This window comes from Cygnus atratus, chromosome 12 (assembly GCF_013377495.2).
Source record: "Cygnus atratus isolate AKBS03 ecotype Queensland, Australia chromosome 12, CAtr_DNAZoo_HiC_assembly, whole genome shotgun sequence".
NCBI classification, from domain to species: domain Eukaryota; kingdom Metazoa; phylum Chordata; class Aves; order Anseriformes; family Anatidae; genus Cygnus; species Cygnus atratus.
Window position 1 is genome coordinate 18,273,072 of NC_066373.1, and position 20,528 is coordinate 18,293,599.

The 20,528-nt window shown below is 47.7% G+C and overlaps 1 protein-coding gene across 2 annotated transcripts in view; it reads left to right on the plus strand.

The window, feature by feature from the left end:
• The window catches only part of ZNF423 (zinc finger protein 423), a 213,494-nt gene that overhangs the window by 32,074 nt on the left and 160,892 nt on the right, over window positions 1-20,528 (plus strand). For both annotated transcript variants that reach the window (XM_035543590.2, XM_050713242.1), the window contains exon 2: window positions 410-469. In XM_035543590.2, coding sequence (XP_035399483.1) covers window positions 410-469 — 60 coding nt within the window. The remainder of the gene's footprint in view (window positions 1-409; window positions 470-20,528) is intronic.

Genomic DNA, 20,528 nt, shown 5'->3' on the forward strand with positions numbered 1-20,528 from the left:
CCTTCATAGGACAGTTCTTTACTATGATGTGTTACATGAATCTCAAAAATGACCTCTAAGTTCGCAATGGTAATTTTATGCATGTAAGTTGTTGTGAATGTACAAACTTTCAAATATGCACCTTTAGCAGCTAGGGGTACTTAAACCTCTATTAAAATTTCACATAAACTTACAGTTAGCTATCCAGGAAGAAGCTGCAGGCAGAAATCCCATAGTTAGGTTAAAATGTAGGGAAAAATTCTACTAAATTTCTGCCTTATGAATTATTTTATGGAAAGCAGTAAGTTCTCTTTCACTGGTGCAGAAGTCTGGTAGAATGCTTAATGTCATAGTGGACCTAGTTTTCTGATGGTTTTGCTTTCCAGTTGGTTTGTTTTAGCAATCACAACGTATTTTTGTTCTTTTTCAGTTGAAGAGGGCGAATCTTCAGATTTTGCTTTGAACTGGGACTCATCAGTGACTCAATCAGGTAAATATTTTAGGTTCTTCTGATTGCAAAAACTGCCAGAAAGCTGCCAGGCTTTTTACAGAAACTGTATTTTGTATGTCACATTCCTGTCTCAAATCCAAGACTACCCACTGCAACACAATTTTTATATCAGTTCCATATGGTCAATAAAATCTATTACATACAGAGACTAATATACTCTTATCCTCTGGAGAGCCATTCCTCCTTCTTGTGGGCACACTGAAGCGGGTTGCGATTTCTCCAGTATAACCGCTTTGAAGTTTTCTGCAATGGGCACTGTTGCACATTCATTCCAATCTAATTACATAAAAGTGGCTTTAATAGGAATTTTAAACTTCAGTCTCAACTGGAATGTGTGTGTTTCTCCTCTCGGAGGAAATTGGAAAGTACTGTCGGAGCTGGAGGATGAAAGTGGTACACTGCTATGGCAGAAAGATTTAACATTTGAACCAGCTTTTGGTCTCTTTGATAGTAAGAGAACTTAAACATGTGTCTGGGACGTGCTCATCTGTATTGCACTGAAAACGTGAATAAAGAGAGGCTTGGGGAACGGAGCAGGATAAAACAAGCTTGTACGTAGCTGTGTAATGTGTATTGATAACGCAAATGTATGTGGCAGATCCATTTGTACTTAAAGTTAGGGGTAAGTCACTAGCCACCTCCCAGTCCCTGTGTGCCATGTGTGCTGATGTTTTACTGTCTGTTATGTCTTTAATGGTTATGAGATTCTCAGGATGCTCTTGATTCTCAAGACAATAATGCCACCGCTGTGCCCTCCTCTTGGGACAGGCAAGGGTTTTCTCGGAGAGACTCGGCAGTGGCGCAAAAGCCGCTCAGAAACCAAGCAGTAACGCGAGCATCAACGTTGGTGTTGCCTTCCTGTTCCGCACAGGCCAGCTGGGAGTCACCAGGAGACGGGCTTGCAGGAGGCTTCTTCTACTGGAGGCAGCATCTGGCTGCTCGGCACGGCATGGGCTGTCTCAGCGTGGTGCCTCATGGCGTGGGCACATCCTTCCCCATGCCAGGGCTGCTTTGAGGGATTCTTGTTCTCTCTGTTCTTTGGTGGCCGACCCTGCCACAAGCCCTGGCGGTGCCCTTGGGGCCCCTTCGTGCCCACGGTGGATGATGCTGTTGCCGGCCTCACGGTGTGTTCGGCTCAACACAGGCTGAGGTTCGAAGCAGTAGCATCAGTCACTTCTGTGCAGAGTGGGAGTTAATTTGGGATTTGTGGATGGTAGCGGTGACTGTGCTGTAGGTGACAAAGCCTGTAAGAGGCTTTTCCCGAATTAGTTGGGTCTCCTACATTGTTCTTCACGTTTACTGCCATAATTATAGCTCTCATTTTACCCTACATCTGACACCTTGAATGTTTTGGAAGTGTGATTTATGGTGGCGTAAAGAAAATGTGTTCTAACCGGTGGGTTTTCCTTTCAATGCGTTCAGTAGGTACAGGCTTCGGCCTCACATGCGTATAAAGGCACGGTGTGCTATCCTGTAAGTACAGGGCACGGGGCAGAGGCTGCAGACTGGAATAGGACTGAGAAGCAACCTAGAAAAAGCATCGCAAGCCACGGTGTGTAGCGGTGTGCGGTGGAGCCTCGCTCTTGTGTGGTGTGCCTCCCCAGCTACAGCCCGTAACTGAAACCAGCCCCCGGCCCCAGCCTGCGAGATTTTCATTATGCTCTTTTATGATCTTCCTGTTTGCATTAGCTCCAGTAGGGTGATGTTGAACTTCAATAACGGGTGAAAAAACACGCTTCTACTTCTCCTTTCATGCACCTTCCTTCCCCAGCCCCAAATGACAATCTTGCCTCCCCTGCTTAACCCCCCAGCAGAAAAAAAAAATAAACAAAAGGCCAAAAAACAGACTTGTTAACTCCAAAACAGTTGCCAGATGTTTCAAATTAACATACTTCTCTGCCTTCTTCTCCTGCGCGTGTTTGTACATCTCTGTGTGTGTGCAAACGCACACAAAGCGACTTCTGAATAGCCGTGCTGCTGCTCTGCTCAGCTGCTGCCGGCGCTGGGTGAGCCGCGGGGGCGAGCACGGGGCAGCGTGAGGGAGCTGCGGCCAGGTAGTGCCCTTGGTAGCTTCACTTTTAAGGCCCGCATGTCATTTAGGAGCAGCCCCGGGGAGATGCTTTTGCTGCTCTAGCTTGCTCTGTTCACCAAATCAGTATAAGCTATGCTGGAAGCCTTCTTGGTAAGGCAAGGCTGAATTTGTGGGGCAAAGGAGCTGCTTGCGGAGATGCTCCTTGGGCGCGTTATGCCAGGGATCAGGTGCTGTTTGCCATGGCAGGGCACATCAGCCTTGTGCTGGGAGAACCTGCCATGGTGCGATTTAAATACTTCAAATGCAACTAGGAATAGTTTTAGGATTCTTTTCTTTTTGGGTTGGCAACATAAGGGCTGTATGCACTGACCCAAAGGGTTGGCAGAGTGCGCAAGGAGGCGCAGATTGCCCCTTGCCCTGGAAAACACCTGCAGTGCCCACCAGCCCTATTTACAAGGGGCATCCTGCGAGCGCCCTTCCTCTTCCGTTCTCGTCACCATTTTTCCTTCATGCAGCGGGAAGAAAAGCTCTTCCTTTCCTTTCCTTCCCCGAGGACCGAGCTTGCTGGTGCAGAGCCTACCAGTAGCACTCGCTGCCTGCGACAGGTCCGGCTCCCGTCCTGGCCGACGAGCGCGGCGGGGTCCCCGCTGTCCGCAGCAGCCCCCCGGCTTAGCCCTGCCCTGCTCGGGGGCTCGCTGCTGCCCCAGAGCCAGGAAAACACAGCTCAGCATCTGCCTGGCTGGGCCCTTGTTTGCAGTGCTGCGTTGCTGTTGCAATACATCACGAGAGCATTATCTTGAGGAGCAGCAAGGGACGTTTTAAAGAAGTAAAAAGTCTTACTAAATATATAGAGAATTTAAGGCATTTTAAAGACCTATGGAAGCATTTTACATGGGGGTTGCTGGGGAGTTTCTCATTAGCCTGGCTGTGGGGCCCTGGGGAAGCTCAGCCAAATTGTCTGGGGCACGCAGAGCAGATTCTGCATTCTCTTTGGGATCCCGCAGACCTAAAAGCCTGAATTTTATTTTTTCCTATTCTTGAGGTAACTGGATGTATCTCTGTACGCAGCTACAGACTGCGATACCAATCGAGAAAGGGGCTGGGGAGCAGGGACGGTGACCTGCAGCAGGCGCCGGGGGCAAGTGGCACTGCTGCTCCTGGGTGCGCGAGGGCACCTCGCAGCACAAGCGCCGGGAGGTGGTGAGCGAGCACGTGACACGAGTGTTGTGCTGTCATAATATTCCTGACATCACAAAATGCAAGGACAGGCTGTTACCCCAGTCAGCTCCAGGCCCCCTGTTCCCATCTCACTACTTGCTGCAGTCCCCACATGCGGGGGACATGTTAGTAAAGCGCAGCACAGGGAGAAACGTTTTAGGACGCAGGCATTTGATGTTTTGTCAGCAGGAGTTCCCGTACGTACTTGTTTTGTCCAGGGTGCTACTTCAGAGTTCTAGTTGCTTTCTTCAATTTCTTTTAAAGTTTTTTTTTTTTCTTTTAAGGGAGGGGAGTTAAAGAAAAAAGGGGAAGTAGCAGCTTTTGAGAAATGAACCACAAAAACAATAATTGAAAAAAAAACCAACAGAACAAAACCCCAAGCTGCGGTCACTCCTCTCCCCTCTCTTCCGCTTTGCATGATGTCTCCCAGCTATGTAAATCTCGACTTTCGCCTGGTGCCCCAGCGGAGGAACACCTTTATGCTGCCTGGGGGCCATCGGAGCCCACGTGGGGGTGAGGCAGCCGCTGGTGTCCCTCAGACGTTCTCCCACTGCCCCGGGCACGGCCTGGTGCCCACTGGGGTCACTGGCCTGGTGCTCACCGGGGCCACCATCCCGGTGGGTCCCGGTCCGTGCTGTGCCCAGGGCTGTCCCCGCTCTCTGCTCCTGCCAAACCCCCTGGTGTGGGCTGGCAGGGGTGTCTAGGCCGGGCAGACACCCTCAGTATGAAATTCCGGAATTCTGCAAAACATCGAGAAGGTCAGTAACAACTTGGCGAGCATTAGAAACCTATTAGCTTGTAGGTACTCTGGAATCGCCTGTCCTGAGCACCTTTACAAGCTCAGACATCTTCTAAAAGCTGATCGCATCGGTAAATCAATACTACAGCATTCTGACTGCAGCATGTAAGGGTTTCCAAAGAAATAAACCCTTGAACTGTATTAGCAAAGAACATAACAGACTTTGGTAACTTTGGTATTTTTTTCAATCTACTATGAAATGTTTGATCTTGACTGATGGATTTTCTTATGTTGGTTCTAAAAACAACATCCCTGCCTCCACGTGGACCTGCAGCATGTATCCCAGCTAGTGTAGGCTGAGGTTCTCAAAATTTTAAGTATCTGCTGTGCAATCAGCCAAAACCCAAGTAGATGCAAAGTAGAGACGAAGCTGCAGAAGCTGGCAGCCCCCTCCCTCCCTGGGGAAGTTTGAGGTGGTGGCTGTCTTGTGGCTTGCCTGGGGGACATGGTGACATTAGTTCCTTCCCCTTTGTCCTAGTGGGAAGGGCGCACGCAGCGACCTGGTGGAGGGGCCGCATCCATTACCCTACAAGCACCCAGCTCCTCTGGAGCTGTGCTAGGGAGGCAGCGCCAAGCCCTCCTGTCACACGGAGACACCAGGATGTCTGACATCCCACCCAGCTTTGCTCTGCCTCCCTAGAGCCAAGAGAGGCCTCTCAGTTCAGGCTTTCAAGCCTACACTTACCTGCTTACATGCATTGGTTCCTAAATCTCACTGCTTTTCCATGCTCTTTCCCTGGAAGATGTTGCCTTAACCCCCTGGCAAATAGCTCTAAGGTTTAAGCATGTTTATGCCAAGTAGAGCTTTTATTTTCCTTGGTAACATTCGTTTTTAGGATGTGACATTGTATGTCCTTTCAGAACAGGAAAAGTTTTAAATTCTCTTTTAAATAGAATTATTTTTTTAACTTCAGTCTCTTACTTATGATACATATTTATTACGTAGTTTTTGTAGTATTTCCTCAAACAGAAGGTGAAGTGATGGAAAGTACGTGATGCTCAGCTTGTGTGGTCACGGGAGCTTGGTCAGCATCTAGGACAGACGTAAGATTGTTGGAGCCAACATAATTACTCGCGTTATTTCTTTTATATTATAAACCCCGCCAGATCCCTCTGTCGACTGCAGCTCAGGGCACAGCCCTGCGCCCACAGGTGGGAGCTGCCTGGGAGCAGGTGGTGGGAACAGGGACAGTTGGTGGCAGGAGTGCTGCGGTGTCTGGAGCAATGGGGTCCCCACTGCCCCATCTGCATCAGGGGCAGGAGACAGGACCGAAAGCTCCACCAGCAGAGCCCCTGGCTGGTGTGGGAATTGCCACCCCAGGAACCTGCTGGGGCATCTCTAATGGCGTGGGGCTGTAGGTGTTGGTGGCCTGGCTGGGAGGGAGCCTCCTGCAAGGAGGAGCGGTCCTCAGATGTGAACACAGCACGGGTGGCGGTATTTAAATTAGAAGCACACACCTGTGTATTACGGCATTTCCTAGAAAATACTTCCTATTAAAAATGTTAATTGGGAAAATTATAGCGATAGCACAGAGGAGGAGAATTAATTTCCATGGTAAAAGAGGGGAGGAAAGAAAAGCTTATCTGGAAGGGAGCTACGGAGTGCTCCCCCTGCCCCTCACCCACCCTTTCACTTTGAAAATAAATCTGCCTAAGAAAAGCCGAGCAAGTGTAGTGTACCTTAGTGTGTCGCTAGTGTTGCTGGACTTCTCAGTACTGAAAGCTGGACCCCTGAAGCACTGCAGGTAACATCTGCAGAGTGCTGGATTTCCTCAGCCCTGCTGAGCCACGCGATGCCAGCAGAGCTGCCCTCGGCACCGCCGTGCTCCGCAGGAGCCCGTGGTTGGGGCCGCTTACGGATAGCGGGGTCCGTGGGCTCACCTCTGAGGTCTGTGAGCTGAGCGGGGCCCCCAGGGGCTGGGTGACATTCCCGTGGGCACCCTGGATGGGGTGTCCTGCTTGGGACCAAGGCCCTCCTGGGCTCACTTTCGGGTCCCCGCAGGAGTGACCGTCCCAGGGGGAGGCTGACTGGCTGCAGGGTGCAGCCTGGCACCTTCTTCTCCGCTCCTCCTCTTCCTTCCTGGGCTCTCCTCCGCTGACGCTACCTTGTTGCCTCTTGCTGCACAAGCAAAGGGATGTGCTCAGATGAACATTTTCTGTGTTTTTAGATGAAAATTATATCTGTTGTTTACAAAAGCCCTCAGGGGCATAACTAGCAGTAATGGGCTAAAGTAGAGCAAAGGAGATCCTGGGCTGAACATCAAGAAACATTTCCCAGTAGTGAGATCTAATAGGCTCTGGTATTATCTCCCATCACTTCAGTCATTTTCAAGCCGGACTGGACAAAGCGCTTGAAAATATACTGGAGGAACAGCCTGATGTTGCAGAGGGATGGATAAGATCACCTGATAAGTCCTTCTCATTTCTAATTTATCCAGCTCTGCCACACTCTGGATTTACTAATATCCTGCAGATTTGGCAACAGATGCAGACTGAATGCTCTGGCATATCATGCTTTCTAGAGCTTATTTCAGTAAATCACTTCGATGTAGGATCTCGATGCACTTTACAAATGCTAATTAAGCCTCCCAGCCGAGCAGAAAGCGTTCCTAGTGCCCCAAGCCCATGCAGCCTTGCATCTGTGTCATGCACCGTGCCACAGGTCATCCTGCCTGGGCTGCGGCTCTGGGACTTGCTCAGAGCTGCTTCTGCTGGACCAAGGCACCACAGATCCCATCCTGGTTCAGTAGAGGCAAGGGAAGCTGCAGAAGAGGCTGCAATGGGCTTTACCTTTGTGGAAGGCAGCAGAAGGGTTGAAGGAAAGTCTCCTGGTGAACGATCTCTTTGGTTTTTACCGCAGCTCCTGCACTCCTTCGACTAATTCACATGTTGCAGTTGTAACTGGTAGCTCAAAGCTCCCAGCCTGAATAAATGTAAAACAGGAACGACAGAGTATATTACATTGGTCTGTGCTTAAAGGGGAAAAAATCAATACAAAAATAATGCCGCAGTGGTGGATCCCCACTAATCATTCTTCTTGAGAATAAAGCAAATTGTGCCAGTCATCAGAATGGGATTTTATAAACAAGGCTGTGAAAGAAGGAAAACACAGGGAATAAACAAACTCCGCTGCTGTTTTCTGAGTAAGGACGTTGGTACAGAACTCTGCAGTGAAGGACTGTGTGAAATTCGTGGTGCTGTGCCCAAATAATCCTTGCTTATTCAGTACAGGAGACTAGAATCGTTTGGGTTGGAAGGGACCTCTAGTGGGTCTTGTTCAACATTGACCTGCTTGGAAATGTTTCAGCAACCGCTACCTCTGTGTTTTGGGTTAAATTGTCTTTAGCTGTTAAGCTTATTATAAAGCAAGGGTATAAGTACGGTTACTGTAGTGTAAGGGTGTGCAGAAAATGGGAAAATAAGGTCAAAGACTCATGGGGAAAGAAGAATTTTTAAAGCTAATATAGCCTGAAATTTCCCGTATTGGAAGATACGTTTGCATTTCTGTCATTTAGTGCCTTTTCAGGACCAGCTACGAGGAATTACGATGTCACTGTCAAAACAAAGTGAGTTCATCTCATAAGCTGCTATTTGTTTTCTATAAAGTCAGCTGAGAAACCTGCTAAATGGGAGTGCTCGTAATGAGATTTGAGATGCCCAATGGCTCTCACTTGGACACAAGCGACCTTTGCACGGCGCAGTGAAGACGCCCGGATGCATGCAGAGCGCTGTGCACGTGGCAGAGGTGCAGGGCCCGCCACGCTCTGCCGACCCCTGAATTCATCCTGGCTGCGACCGGGCCCCTGCGTGCCTGCCTGTGTCACCAGCCGGGCCTCCTCGCTCTGTTGGATGGTTTTGGCATTCGTTAGGAGAAATTATTAGACAGTTGGAAAATGCTAAAGAGAGAGGAGAAAACCCGCACGCTTTGCTTGGAAGCGCTGTCTGTGCTGCATAGAGCTCCGACAAGATCAAGCCTCTAATTAAATTATCTGGCACGTGGACAATTCTGTTGCGAGATCTGCTGAGCTAATGCATAGCCCTTAGCTAGTACAGGCTCTGAATCAGGAGCACCAAAGAGATGATTTGCATCAGGCCGCAGCCTGCTTTAAAAAATTCTGGTGAGTTGTGAAGCCCGTGCCGCTAATTGCCAGTTAGCACATTGTAATTGCTGTAATTATTTGTGAGTAAAATGATGTCAGGAACATAACACTGCACCGTTCTTAGTGCTTCGTGCATTGGTGACCCACTAAGTCCTGCACTAGGAGCATGGCTGGGTGGTTGCAGAGCGGGACGGCCGCTGGCAACTGGCTGCCATGGGCAAGCTGTGGCCATTCTGTGCAGCCGCGGAACGGGGCCATGTCCAGCCGCAGCCACGAGAGCGGCGAGGCACCGAGTGGTGGCCTCGGATGCTGGCCGTGAGCCTGTGATGGCATCGCCGGGCTGGGTGGGAGCCCCAGTGCCGCCCGCCAGCCCCTCGCCTCCACCCCGTGCCGCCAAAGTGGGCCAGAAGCTCCTCCGGGTGGGATTAGAGGGACGTGTAATAGATTAGAGATCAAAAATGTTAATTAAGAACTGGTCTCTTCTAATAAGATGCCTTCAAGGGCACGGCACCAAAAATGAGGAAATATCTCATTTTGGCAACAGTGCTGGGGCTGTAATGAGGCTGGGGTGCAGGGTAAGGGGGCAAGGACCGCAGGCCTCCTGCTAAGGGCTTCTCCTTCAGAAGGAGAAAGTCAATTAGCAATAAAATCGTAAATATAACGGGCAGAACGGCGCTACTCGAATGCTAACCAGCAGCACGTGGATTAGATGTGTGTGTTCAGCTTGATGTCTCGAGGATATACCGGCACGTTGTGGCGGATGAAGGTAGGCAACTCCAGCTTATTGGTATTTAAGCTGCAGTAGGGCAACTTGTGCTGAAAATAACTGCTTTTGTTGGAAACTTTGGTACATTTGAAGTGAATCCGTGCCATGTGCTTTCCTAACTTAATTGTCAAGATACAGAAAGTGTGCACCTTCACTGCTGGCAGCAAGCTCCTCGGCACGGTATTTGGGAGAAGCATTTACTGCTCTGCAGATGAGTGAAGAGGTGCAGCTTGGAGCTCTTGTGTCCCAGGTTCCTGCAGAGGGGAGAAGTTTGTATTTCACAAATAAATGATGTGCAAGCATTACTTTTATGTTTAAAACACGAAAGGTGCTTTTGAGGGCTAAGGTGCTTATTGCATTATTATAACTGAAGAAAGCACATTTATTTTCTTAATCTTTAGCATCCTAGTTGTGAAGTTGTGACTCTGCTGTTAGATTTCTCCTAGTAAACTCTTCAAAGCTCCAAAAAGGAAACCAAAAGACATTTAATAGCACTTACCCTTGTGGTGGGGTGATGGGATTTCGTTTCCTGCTTCACCCTGTGCTTCCCCCCGAAACACCTCAGAGCTGAAAGCTGCAGCGGCTCTTCAGCCTGTTATTTGCTAGCACAAAATGGAGGGACCCTGTAGGCAAATTTCTTCCCTCTCAGCTGGGAGCTTTCATTCGGATAAAGAAAGCCACCGGCACAGCGAGGCTCTCTGCACAGCCTGTGTATGTTTTAGGGCTCTGGCTGTTGTTTGAGCCAAACTAGAGCGAATTTTCCATTTGATAGAAATGCCATGGGCAGGCGCTATCTGTCAGCGTGCGTGTGCACAACGAGCTGGGACTCGACTGAAGCAGCTTGGCAGAAAAAAGCCCTCTGACAATGGCCTGAAATTCAGATTTGTTGCTGCGGCCGCGTGTGTTTTATCTTCATCTGGTGCGTGCGTCTCCAGCAGAAGCATGCGCTTGGAGCGGAGGGAGGCGAGCGGTGGCTCTCCCCACTCCTCGTCTAACTGAGAAGGGGCTGGGAGCCGTGGGGCTGGTGGCGGTGTGACGAGCGCTTAGTGGTGGTGTTCAGCTCGGATCGCGCCTATAGGCAGTTCTCAGTTCGAATGACACCAAATTCCCCTGCCCTGCTTTTGTCAGAAAGGTGAATACAAGTGGGTGTTGCCATTCACAGAAAGAAAAGCGGGGACCAGTTTCATATCCAAAGACTTAAATCAGATCTTTTCGCAGTTCATAAATGTATCGTTTTGATGGGCTGATGAGTTCCATCTTTACTTGATTTCACTTATGGATTTTGTTAAAAGAAATGTGCTACTCAGACCTGAATTAGCCTTCCCCCAAGAAGGGCTACAAGCCTTTTTTGCAGGCACATCAAGAGGATATTGAGTGTAGCAGCAGAAAGATCATTTCCTTCTTCGCTGTTACGAAGTTCCCTTAAAAGTCCTGAAGTCGTCTCATGTAGGGCAATTTTGAAGACATTGTTCTGAACTTTTCCTCTGAGTAATTTTGAAAATTAATATTAAAAAAACCTGTTGGTAGGCTGTCATTGCTCTTTCAGCAGCAATGGGGAAGACTTGGGTTTTGCGTTGTTGGTTTACTCAAGTGGGTTATATTGTAGAAATATGGTCGGTTTGCAGTACTGCCATTAATATGTACAGAATGTGTGCCATATAGAAACTGAAAAACGGATTTAAACTTTGGTAAGTGGTTCATGCCGGGTTGTTTGTGTTTAGTACACAAGTCCAGATGACCGTTTATTCTGTTAAATGAATGAGAAATGTTCTGTGTAAAAAGCGTTTGGCTCCTCTGCCTTTATCATATTAAACAAAATACATTTATTGCTAAATTTCCACAGTAGCATCCAGAAAGCATATACAGAATCAGCAGGGTTAAGCAGGTAAAACCAAGAGCAGCATTTGGTCTATAATCTCATGAAAAAAAGGGTTGTACTTTTTTTTTTTCTGAAAAAGGTGAATTTTAGGCTGATATCTTTCGCAAGTTTGCTAATAGCTGGGTTGGTAAAACGTTTTCTGGAAGGATGTTGCAGATATCCACATTTTTTCCTCATTTTTTTTCTTTATATATTGTGTGTTCAGACAGCTGCAGTGTTGGAGACATGAGGAATATCACCTCTGCAAAATGTTCTTTGCATCTCTGGGTTTGTGTTTTGACAAGCAAGTACAGATGCTTCTGTATAGCAGAATTAAATTACGTTCCATTTTCCACCCTTACTTCCAAAAAGACATCTAAGCAGATGATATGTGGGGCTTGGCATTTATGGTGTTCTGTGTGTGAAATTGAAATAAGAATTGGTGTTGTTGTTCCTCCAAAATAGTTTATAAAAATTGGTGAATTCTTAAGACTGTTTTATATATCGAGGTTGTAAACCTGTTGTATTTTAAATATCTTTTTGATTTGCAAAGAAAACCACAGATAGACCACAAGTACTCGAAGTGTTGCAGAGCCATCAGTGAACTACTAAATGAGAAAACACATCATAGGAGTTAAGAGATTTTTAGCTTGATAGTGTAATGAAATATTTCGAAAACATAGCTGGTTAATGAAGGTTGTGGCCAGACTGCATAATTGGCCGAGAACGTAGGAAGCAAAGCGCACTAAAAACAGGCTCCTAGCTGTGTTGGCTGTAAATCGGGTGGGAGGATCAATAAAATAAAATAAATAGAAACCCTGTGCCTTAGCTGGGAGGCTTTGGGAGTGGGGCACAGGCCCCCTCGGGGCAGGCTCTGCAGGAGCGCCCTGTGGGTGTTTGGTGTGCGGGAAGGAGGGGAGGGGGGCAGAACCCAAGGGCGTCGCCTTTCGCTGTAGGAGAAGCAGTTTTGTAGGATGAAGTTCTCACATCTTTTTTTTTTTTTTCTTAGCTGTCAGCAACTAAAATGCAAATTCAACACCTTCAGGAGCAAAACTGGGGCTGGGCCCATGCGAAGAAATGTCCCTCTTTAAAATGGTTAATTTGTTGTTATTATCGCTTTTTACCTAGTGCAAAGTACAGAGGGAACGGGGCTGCTAAAGAGCATATCAACTAAATTAGGGTTAATTAGAAGTTCTCCCAAATAGCTGGTGCTTCATCAGCAACAGAGCAGCATGTAAATAAATCTAATTTCTCTCCAACTAAACTCTTCACAGCCTTAATTACAACCGCAGCAACCTGCCCTCCCTCCTCCTTCTTAGTGGCAGAGGGTCACGGTTGGCTCTGGCTGCTGAGCGTCACCTGTCCCAGGTGTCCCTCGAGGCCCAGAGGAGGCGGAGGAGCTTGTGGCACCTCCAGAGGAGCCGAGTTCAGGTTGTTAGGAAGGAGCTTGAGAAGCAGAAAGCACCAGTGGACAAAGATCAGAAAAGTCAGAAATCAGTCATCACTGGGAGGGCACAAGCATGGGGCAGGTCGCAGCCATGTGTGGGATCCTGGTGCTCAGCCGAGGGCTCGTCCACAGGGATTAGTTCCTCATGTGGCACCAGGCTCACTAGCCTCTCTGAGGTCCCTTTATTTTCTTTTATTTATAATTTTATCAAAGCTGGTGCGTCCCTTATTACGCAGTGTCACGTTTCAGCCGATCCCAAATTAATAAATGAGCAGCAGCAGAATAGCGTGCAGCACAACTCTAACAGCATGAGCCGCACAGAAGTATATTTCACTTAGCTCAAATTTAAATACTCTACTTTGCTCTATTTAATTACGTGAAATTACTGAGTTAATGGCTTTGTCAAGTGAAACGTGTAGGATTTCGGAGTTGTGCATTAAGAACGAAATTAGAAGGGAAACTCGCGGTACACTTAATTTTTGCATGTGAACTTGCATTAAGCACAAACTGGACTGTCGCTGAGCCCACCTCCCGGCATCCCACGCCGCTCCCAAACCGGGAGGAGAGGAGGAGCAGCAAAGGGCAGGAAACCTCCCGGGCCCTGCTCCTGCCCTGGCCTCCTCGCTGGTGGCAGCGGTGCGTGGTTGCGGAGCAGAGGCTGGCCGCGGGGCCCGCAGTGCTTCTTGCCCACTCCAAGGCTTCTCGACTGGCTCAGCCGCCTGTTGGCAGCCTGGCCCCGTGCCACACAGTGTGACTGCACGGGGTGTCTTTTCCGGCTGACATCAAAACCTTGTTAAGTAAGTCAATGAATGTGAAAATGGGGAAGCGGAGTTCCTCGCTGCGGTCTGAATGCCAGCATCAGGACACTGTGCCCAGCCCGACGTGGCCGTGCAGATGCACGGGTGTAACGAGGCTCTGGGTAACATTTCCAAAATGTTTCCGGAAGCTTGCAGTCCTACTGTCCTGGAGCTGTTCAGGCACGTAGGTGCCCACCTCGCATTGATTTTTGATTTCATGTTTTTTTTTTTGCTGGAGTCCATTGACGGTCAGTGGGTATTTGGCTCCTAAATGACTCGGGCTGCAAAACAGATTTGTGGAAAGGTAGCAAGCACTTTTCTCCATGACGTGGTCTGGGATCTGATCAGACCACAGCTGGGTGATGGCCCTGGCCCAGCCCCTGTATCCCGCATGCAAGCAGCAGCCTTCCAGAGGAAGCTGACTCCTGACCACAGAAACCTGTCAGGTCTTTATTCCTGGACTTTTGAGGACTTCCAGGCAGGGTAACTCACCAAAGTGTGTTTTTCTTCTTGCACCAATATGTTTTTCTCTCTGTAGCTCCACCTTTTCTTTTCCCTTTGCATGGATTACATCCCTGGGTTGTTGGCAGCAGGCCGAGTGCTGCAACTCTGTCATTCTGTCACAATGTTAGTTTGCTTGTTAGTTTTTTATAGAAATAAAGATGAAAAAATGAAGCTGTGAATACAGATGCTCTTGGCAGTGCTAGGTTAAAGGTTGGACCAGATGATCGAAGACATCTTTTCCAACCTAAATGATTATGCGAGTCTATGTCGGTTCCTATAGGTTATGAAAGGCATTCCCCTTCAGGATTTTTTTTTTACACAAATCTGTATCTTAAGCATGGGAAAAGGGAAAAGTGTGCTTTGGCACTGGGAATGCTTTGTGGAGGCTCTGGCTGGGCTCCCCTGCTGCCACCCAACACCGGTGCCTGCACCCCCAAGGGTGCTATGCCCCGAGGAGTGGGTCCCCAGTGGCTGGGTCATGTGTGCAGGAGGGACAGCTCACGGGTCTGGTCCATCCTGGGGAAAAATAAAGGAACCTAAGTTTAGAATTAGGCTAGGGGATTCAGATGCTGATGTACACAGTCACGTTTGTCACTTACAGTAATTACATCTTCTGTAATTTTTCTCTCCTTAAAAATCAACAGGTTTGTTTGGGTCAGCAGTTCCAGCAGCTGGTATTCTGAGCAGAACCAGCCAATACTTTTTTTTTTTTTTCATTTGATATGATATGCATCTGCAATAACAAGCCACATGTGAATTTTATTAAGCCTTCCAAATTTTCTGTCTGTTCAGGGAGCTGTACGTTTAAGATTTACAGATACGTGGCTTCACCTTCGAGTTACAAAAGGCTTCGTCATGGCTGCGTGGCTGTGAGTTACAAGGTGATGGAGATGTCCTGTGTTAAGTGGGAGCAGGATGCCACGGAGCTGCTGGAAACAGGACACTTGTTTTCAGTAGACACTTGAACAATATTAAAGTTGATTTCACTATTAAAACATGCATTTAGGTAAATAAAATTTAAGTTTTTGTGCTGAAAACTTGCTCGGGTTTAGCTGTATTACGATGGTACTATCTAATGGTTGCATGCCAAAGAGTTAAGCACATTTTCATGAAGAAGTGCACTTTCCTTTGAAGTTAATACTTGCTGCACACTAATTTCCTCATGCATATAAATTATTTTTAGATCAGTTTTGATTTGAACCTCATTATCTGAGCTGCGGATGGAAGTTACTCCTGTTCAGATGCATCTGAAGACTCTGGGAGTGGACAACGTCCTGCTTTCAGATGTAGACCATCCATGGCACGACAACTGCGTGTCTTTAGTAGGGTGAGAGTTTTTTGCAGACAGTAGGCAAGAAGTTTGGAGAGCTATGTGCAAACGCAGTATTTGCTTTGTAGACCTCTGCGGCATGCAAAGCAGATTGCTGTTTGACATCGGACGAAGGGAGAGGCCTTGAAGTTGTGAGAAGGCGGTGGTGCTGCTGCCTGCTCCGCGTGGCATTTTGGGACAGGGAATCTCTGAGCAGATCGAGCAGAACCAAGGCGTGGTGGGAAGGGAGATGCCCCTTCCCAGGACCCCGAGTTTTTGCTTTAATAACGCTCTGCAAGGCGCTTGGAAGAAATTCCCCACCCTGAAGTTTGCAGAGTGCCTGCGCACAGCTGTGTGCAGGGACTGGGATCAATAATCCGGTAGCGTCCCAGAGTCCGATGCTATTTCAGCAATTAAACATTTGGCACAGCACGGGCTGCTCGGCTCTCTTCCTCTTGTTGCATTCTTTAAAATTCACTTACAATGCTTTTTGTGGCAGGGAAGTATTTACATCCCACATTTATAATGTTAAACCAGTTGCCAAACACTGAAGAGCTGATAAACACTATGTGCTGTTAACACTATAAAGTACAATCCCACTGCTACTTGCATGCAAATAAATAATAATAACTTAGCTGGTTGTCCGCTTTTCGGTGTATAAATGCATTTGTCGTGTAGCATAGTGACATCTAAATCATTTTAGTAAAAGCACTGGAAGGGCTGAAACATTACCTGCAGGTACGATTAAGAGAAAATTTTATTGTTTGGTTGTTTTTTATGTATTTAGTTCCTTATTTGAACATTTTTTAACACTTTTAAAATTATGTGATGCTTAATCATTATTGCTGGTTTTCACTTTTTTTTTTTTTTTTTTCTAATTTCACTGAATTACTTTGCCTTCCTGAGGATTAGCCCACAGGCTAAAAGTTACTATAAAATATTCATTAAATCTTTTCTTGCATCTGTTACAGACACAGATATCTTTTTAATGTGCTGGTCAGTTTTGAGACTGCTACTTTTGTTGCTATCCATAAATCATTAGCAAGTATTTTTAGTGTCATCAGTGAAAGGTTAATAGAAGCCCATAATTTTCAGATGCATCTTTTTGATTAGCTGCTCAGAAATTTCCTTGAAAAGGGGATGTGAATTGTTCCACACTGAAAACTGGAGACTGTGTCCAATTTGTGCATAAATTGCGATTGTCTTTGTAATGGGCTTCTAGGAAGGTGTGGGGTTGCCTGCAAGGTAACGATTTAAGCATAAACTGACCCTTGATGAGGGAACTGGAGTTTCAGTTTAATGCGTTTCTGTAGTTTTCCTTCACCTTTGGTGCCTTCACATTCCACACAATTCCTTCATAACAAGTGCCTTTTCAGAAGATGTATGCTGCTGACAGTTAATATAAAATTATTGCCCCTGAATGCATTTTTGTAATTACTTCCCAGAGAACTGTCTTTGTGTTAGAAGACATTTCACACTTTAGTAACATAAGTGTTTGGGGAGAACATGAGTAATAATTACAAGCAGTCTTTCAGTGAAAATAAACCTAAAAATTATAAAAAAAGCTAATGTTAAAGTTGGTTAGAGACAGTGAGGAATTTATTTAGCATGTTATGCATGTCTGTATATATTCCAAGTTTAACAACCCTTCAGTAACTAAACTTAAAAAAGCAATAAAGAACAGAGAAACTGCTTTCTAATTTTTAAGCAATAATGAAACTAAAAACTGATTAAAAGTGACATGCTACTAGAGACAGAATAAAGAAACTTAATCTGAATGCTCCTATAGGAGATTTCTGCTGTAATGGAAAATGAAATGACTCACAGTTTGATCAATAAAAAAATTAGCAGCATTTAATAAAAGGTTTCTCTAGCATGTTGTCTAAAGGATACTATGAAAGCCTTGAAATACAAGAAAACCGGGCTTGGAGGGTGAGTTTCTGTACAGGAGCTAACGTGACTTAAAAGTCATCTGCTGGGCAGAGCTGGTGGGCATCGGGTCAGAGCCTGGACGTTGACGGTTGCACTGTTTGGTGCAGCTGGACGTGAGCTCAGATTGCCCACTACAAACCTGCTGGTGGGGAGCTTGGAGCCGTGTGGGTGCAGAGCAGCAGGGGGTCTTGGTTTCGCTGGAGGAAACGGGGTGCTTGCAGCACCAGGCTTTGTCCCAGCACGGAGGTAACGGCAGATGCTTGGGATCCACCTGCTTTCCAGACGGATGTACCAGGAGGTGCAGCACCCTGCTGAAACAGCGGGACTTTGCTAAGCTGAAGAAAGATGCTGGGATGCTATGCACTTACTTAAAAGTTAAGGTTTTAATGCATACTTCAGTACATACACAATTCTGTTGTGAACCGTGGTAACACGTGTTCCTAGGTCTCTGACTTCTGTATATTTTAGTTGATATATTTTAGCATAACCTGTATTTTGATCCTGTGGGTCGTCACCAGTACCCTCATTCTTCCCTTGCCTTTCCACAAAGGCTGGCAGCCCCCAGCCCTGCTGCCGGTGCCGTCTGCTGTCAGTGCCAGACAAATGACAGCTTGGAGAGGCTGCAATGGCCAGAGCCCTAGGAGGGCACGAGGAGGTAACAATATACAATTTTCATGGTTCAAGGGTAGCCTTATCCTACTGTTCTTCATTACAGTACTGCAGCGAGATCAATTTTATTAAGTTGTAAGTCTTAGGAGGCCAACGCCATTAACTACGTGCTGGATCACACGGGGTTTTGGTGGTGCGATCGCTCTCCCTCTTGCCGGGGGCAGGCAGCCCCTCGCACGAGCCCTCCAGCCTGCATGTGCTTTGCTGCCTGTCCCGCAGCCATCCCGCGGCACTTCGTGCGTCGTCCTTCCCAGCTCTTTGTTTTTCAGCCACGTACCTCTGTTTTCCCCCGTGGGGTTTGGCGCTGTGCTGCACCGCGTGGCAGAGCACTGAACCTGCTCGCTTGCAATGCGTGCAGCGAGCACTTGGCGTGCAGAGCGAGCCTCTGGTACCCGGCCCTGGGACGCTGGAACAGGGTTTTGGCTGCTGTTACAGGTATGGTGCAGTGGTTGCAGCATCTCACATGGCCTATTGAGAGGTAGCACGCAGGCAGCCCTGGGTTCGAGACGTATCTGTGTAAAATAGGTGGTTTCGGAAACGCTGAAGAGCCGCAGACCTGGCGTGCCCCACAAAGCCAAGCCTTCATCCTATGGGAATGAGCTTCAGCTGAGGTTTGTTTGCATTTTTGTTATTGAAGCATTAATGTTTTTTTTTTTTTTGCTTCTGTTCATTCTTCTTTGACCACAAATTACAGAGAAGTTTGGACTCTGCTGCGTTACAGTCCAAGAGACAACACTAAAATGCCAACAAACCACATGAAAGTAGGGACCCCCCCCCACTGATTTGGCACTAGGCGCCAAGTGAAATGCTTGCTAATGAACGTTTAGATTAGGCTTTTCCTTTAAGTTATTTGTTTCTTTTGTTCTCACTTCCCAGTTACACAAGGAGTTTCCTTTCCCCTTGCCTTCCCAAGCAGGACAGCATGCCCGGCTGCACCCAGCCCCGGGAGCTGCCGTCCTGTCGCTCCGCCATCCCTCCAGCAGTTTGCTTCTGTTTCCTCAGGGACGACTTGGTTCATCTCCTGTCCTGAGTCTCTAGGAAAGGGTTAGGAACTACCAAAGCCCTTTGTGAGGCCTTTGGTGGTTTTGTCTTTGGACCAAGGTGGCAGAATGAGGAGATGCCTCATTCCTCTCATCACCTGGTCCCTTCTGGTTCGGGACGTGCACATGCGCACGGCCGGGTGCCAGCTGGCATCGCGTGGCAGAGAGCACCATGGGCACGGCCACAGCTCTGCCGTGCACCAAGCCTGTGCGTGCCTGCTGCAGGGAGCAACTTGTGAAGGAAGACCTGCATCCAGAGGTGTTGGAGCCCAGACGTGACCTCGTGCTAGATAGTGCACTTCAAAGAACAATCCTGGATTAAAAAAAGTCCCAGCTTTCAAAAGTCTCTGGGTTTAAAAAGAAATTACCGGCACAAGCACAGAAAGGCTCGCTTGTCCTATATTGTGCTAAGATAACAGAAAGTTTAAACTGTCTATATTGGATTCCACAGCTGAAAAAATAAGCCCAGAGGTTTGCTCTGACTCTCATTTCCCAGGCCCACGCGTTGCACGGCGCTGCATGTTTCCGCGTCCCAGCGGCCAGCGCGTCGCCTGCAGTGTGCCTGCGGCTGCCCCGCGCTCCCTCCAGTGCCGCTGCTCCCCGTGGCCACGCGTGCTCGGCCCTGAACAGCGAGGCCTGGCCATGAAGAAATGGGAATTCGCTCTTGACTTTGGGGCCTGGCGTGAGCATGGGACGTGCAGTCTGTTTGCAAAACCTTGGCTTTCAAAGCGTGCTGTTGCTGTAACAGCACAGCTCGGAAGGCATTTCTACTGACACTAACCTTCCAGCTGAGCCCGGGGGAGTTCTCTTCTCCACCTTTGCCAAGTTTGCCACATTCCTTGGACCACCAGGTCAGGCAGGAACACTCCCATTTCTTGATGTGTCTTGATGAAATTGTAACTTTTTAGAAAAGTAGTTGGCTTTTACCAAAAACCAAGAGTTGTTAACATTAACTTTAGTGGCAATTAGAGTAACATATTCTTGACTGTTGGCCAGACTGTTTAGGTCATAGGGTAAAAGCATTCGTCTCCTGTGAAGCCCTGCAGGCACTTTACTGTGTTACAGGAATAAAAGAAAAGAGAAGAAAAGAAAAGCAAGAAGACCCCAAACGCAAGTGGTGAGGTGTACTTTCAAGGCTGATCTGTCAAGCTGTCTCGTCTCTTACTCAGGAAATTGTTGGAGCAATCGAAGGAGACGGCAGGTCCATTTTAAAATTACTAATAATGCTTCTGTGAAAGCAGGGCCTTTTTGCCACTTAGGACTAACCAGTGACCGCTTGCCCAAAGGCATGGTGCCAGTAGCAGTGTGTTGGCCTCCCGTGGTGACAGAAGACCTTTTGGGGGTGTGCCGGTGCCCCTGGCACCCACCCTGGCCAGGCACTCACCATCACGAGGGCAGTGTGCTCTCCTCCCTGAACCTGGCTGCACCATGGTGGGATGTTCATACAGTTCTTGCCTGCAGGAACACTGCAGGTTAAATTCGTGCCTTACTGCAGCAAAACTCAGGAATTCGTTCCCAAGGAGTGGTCCCGGGTGTCCGGCCCGGTCAGGGACGCTGAGCTCACTGC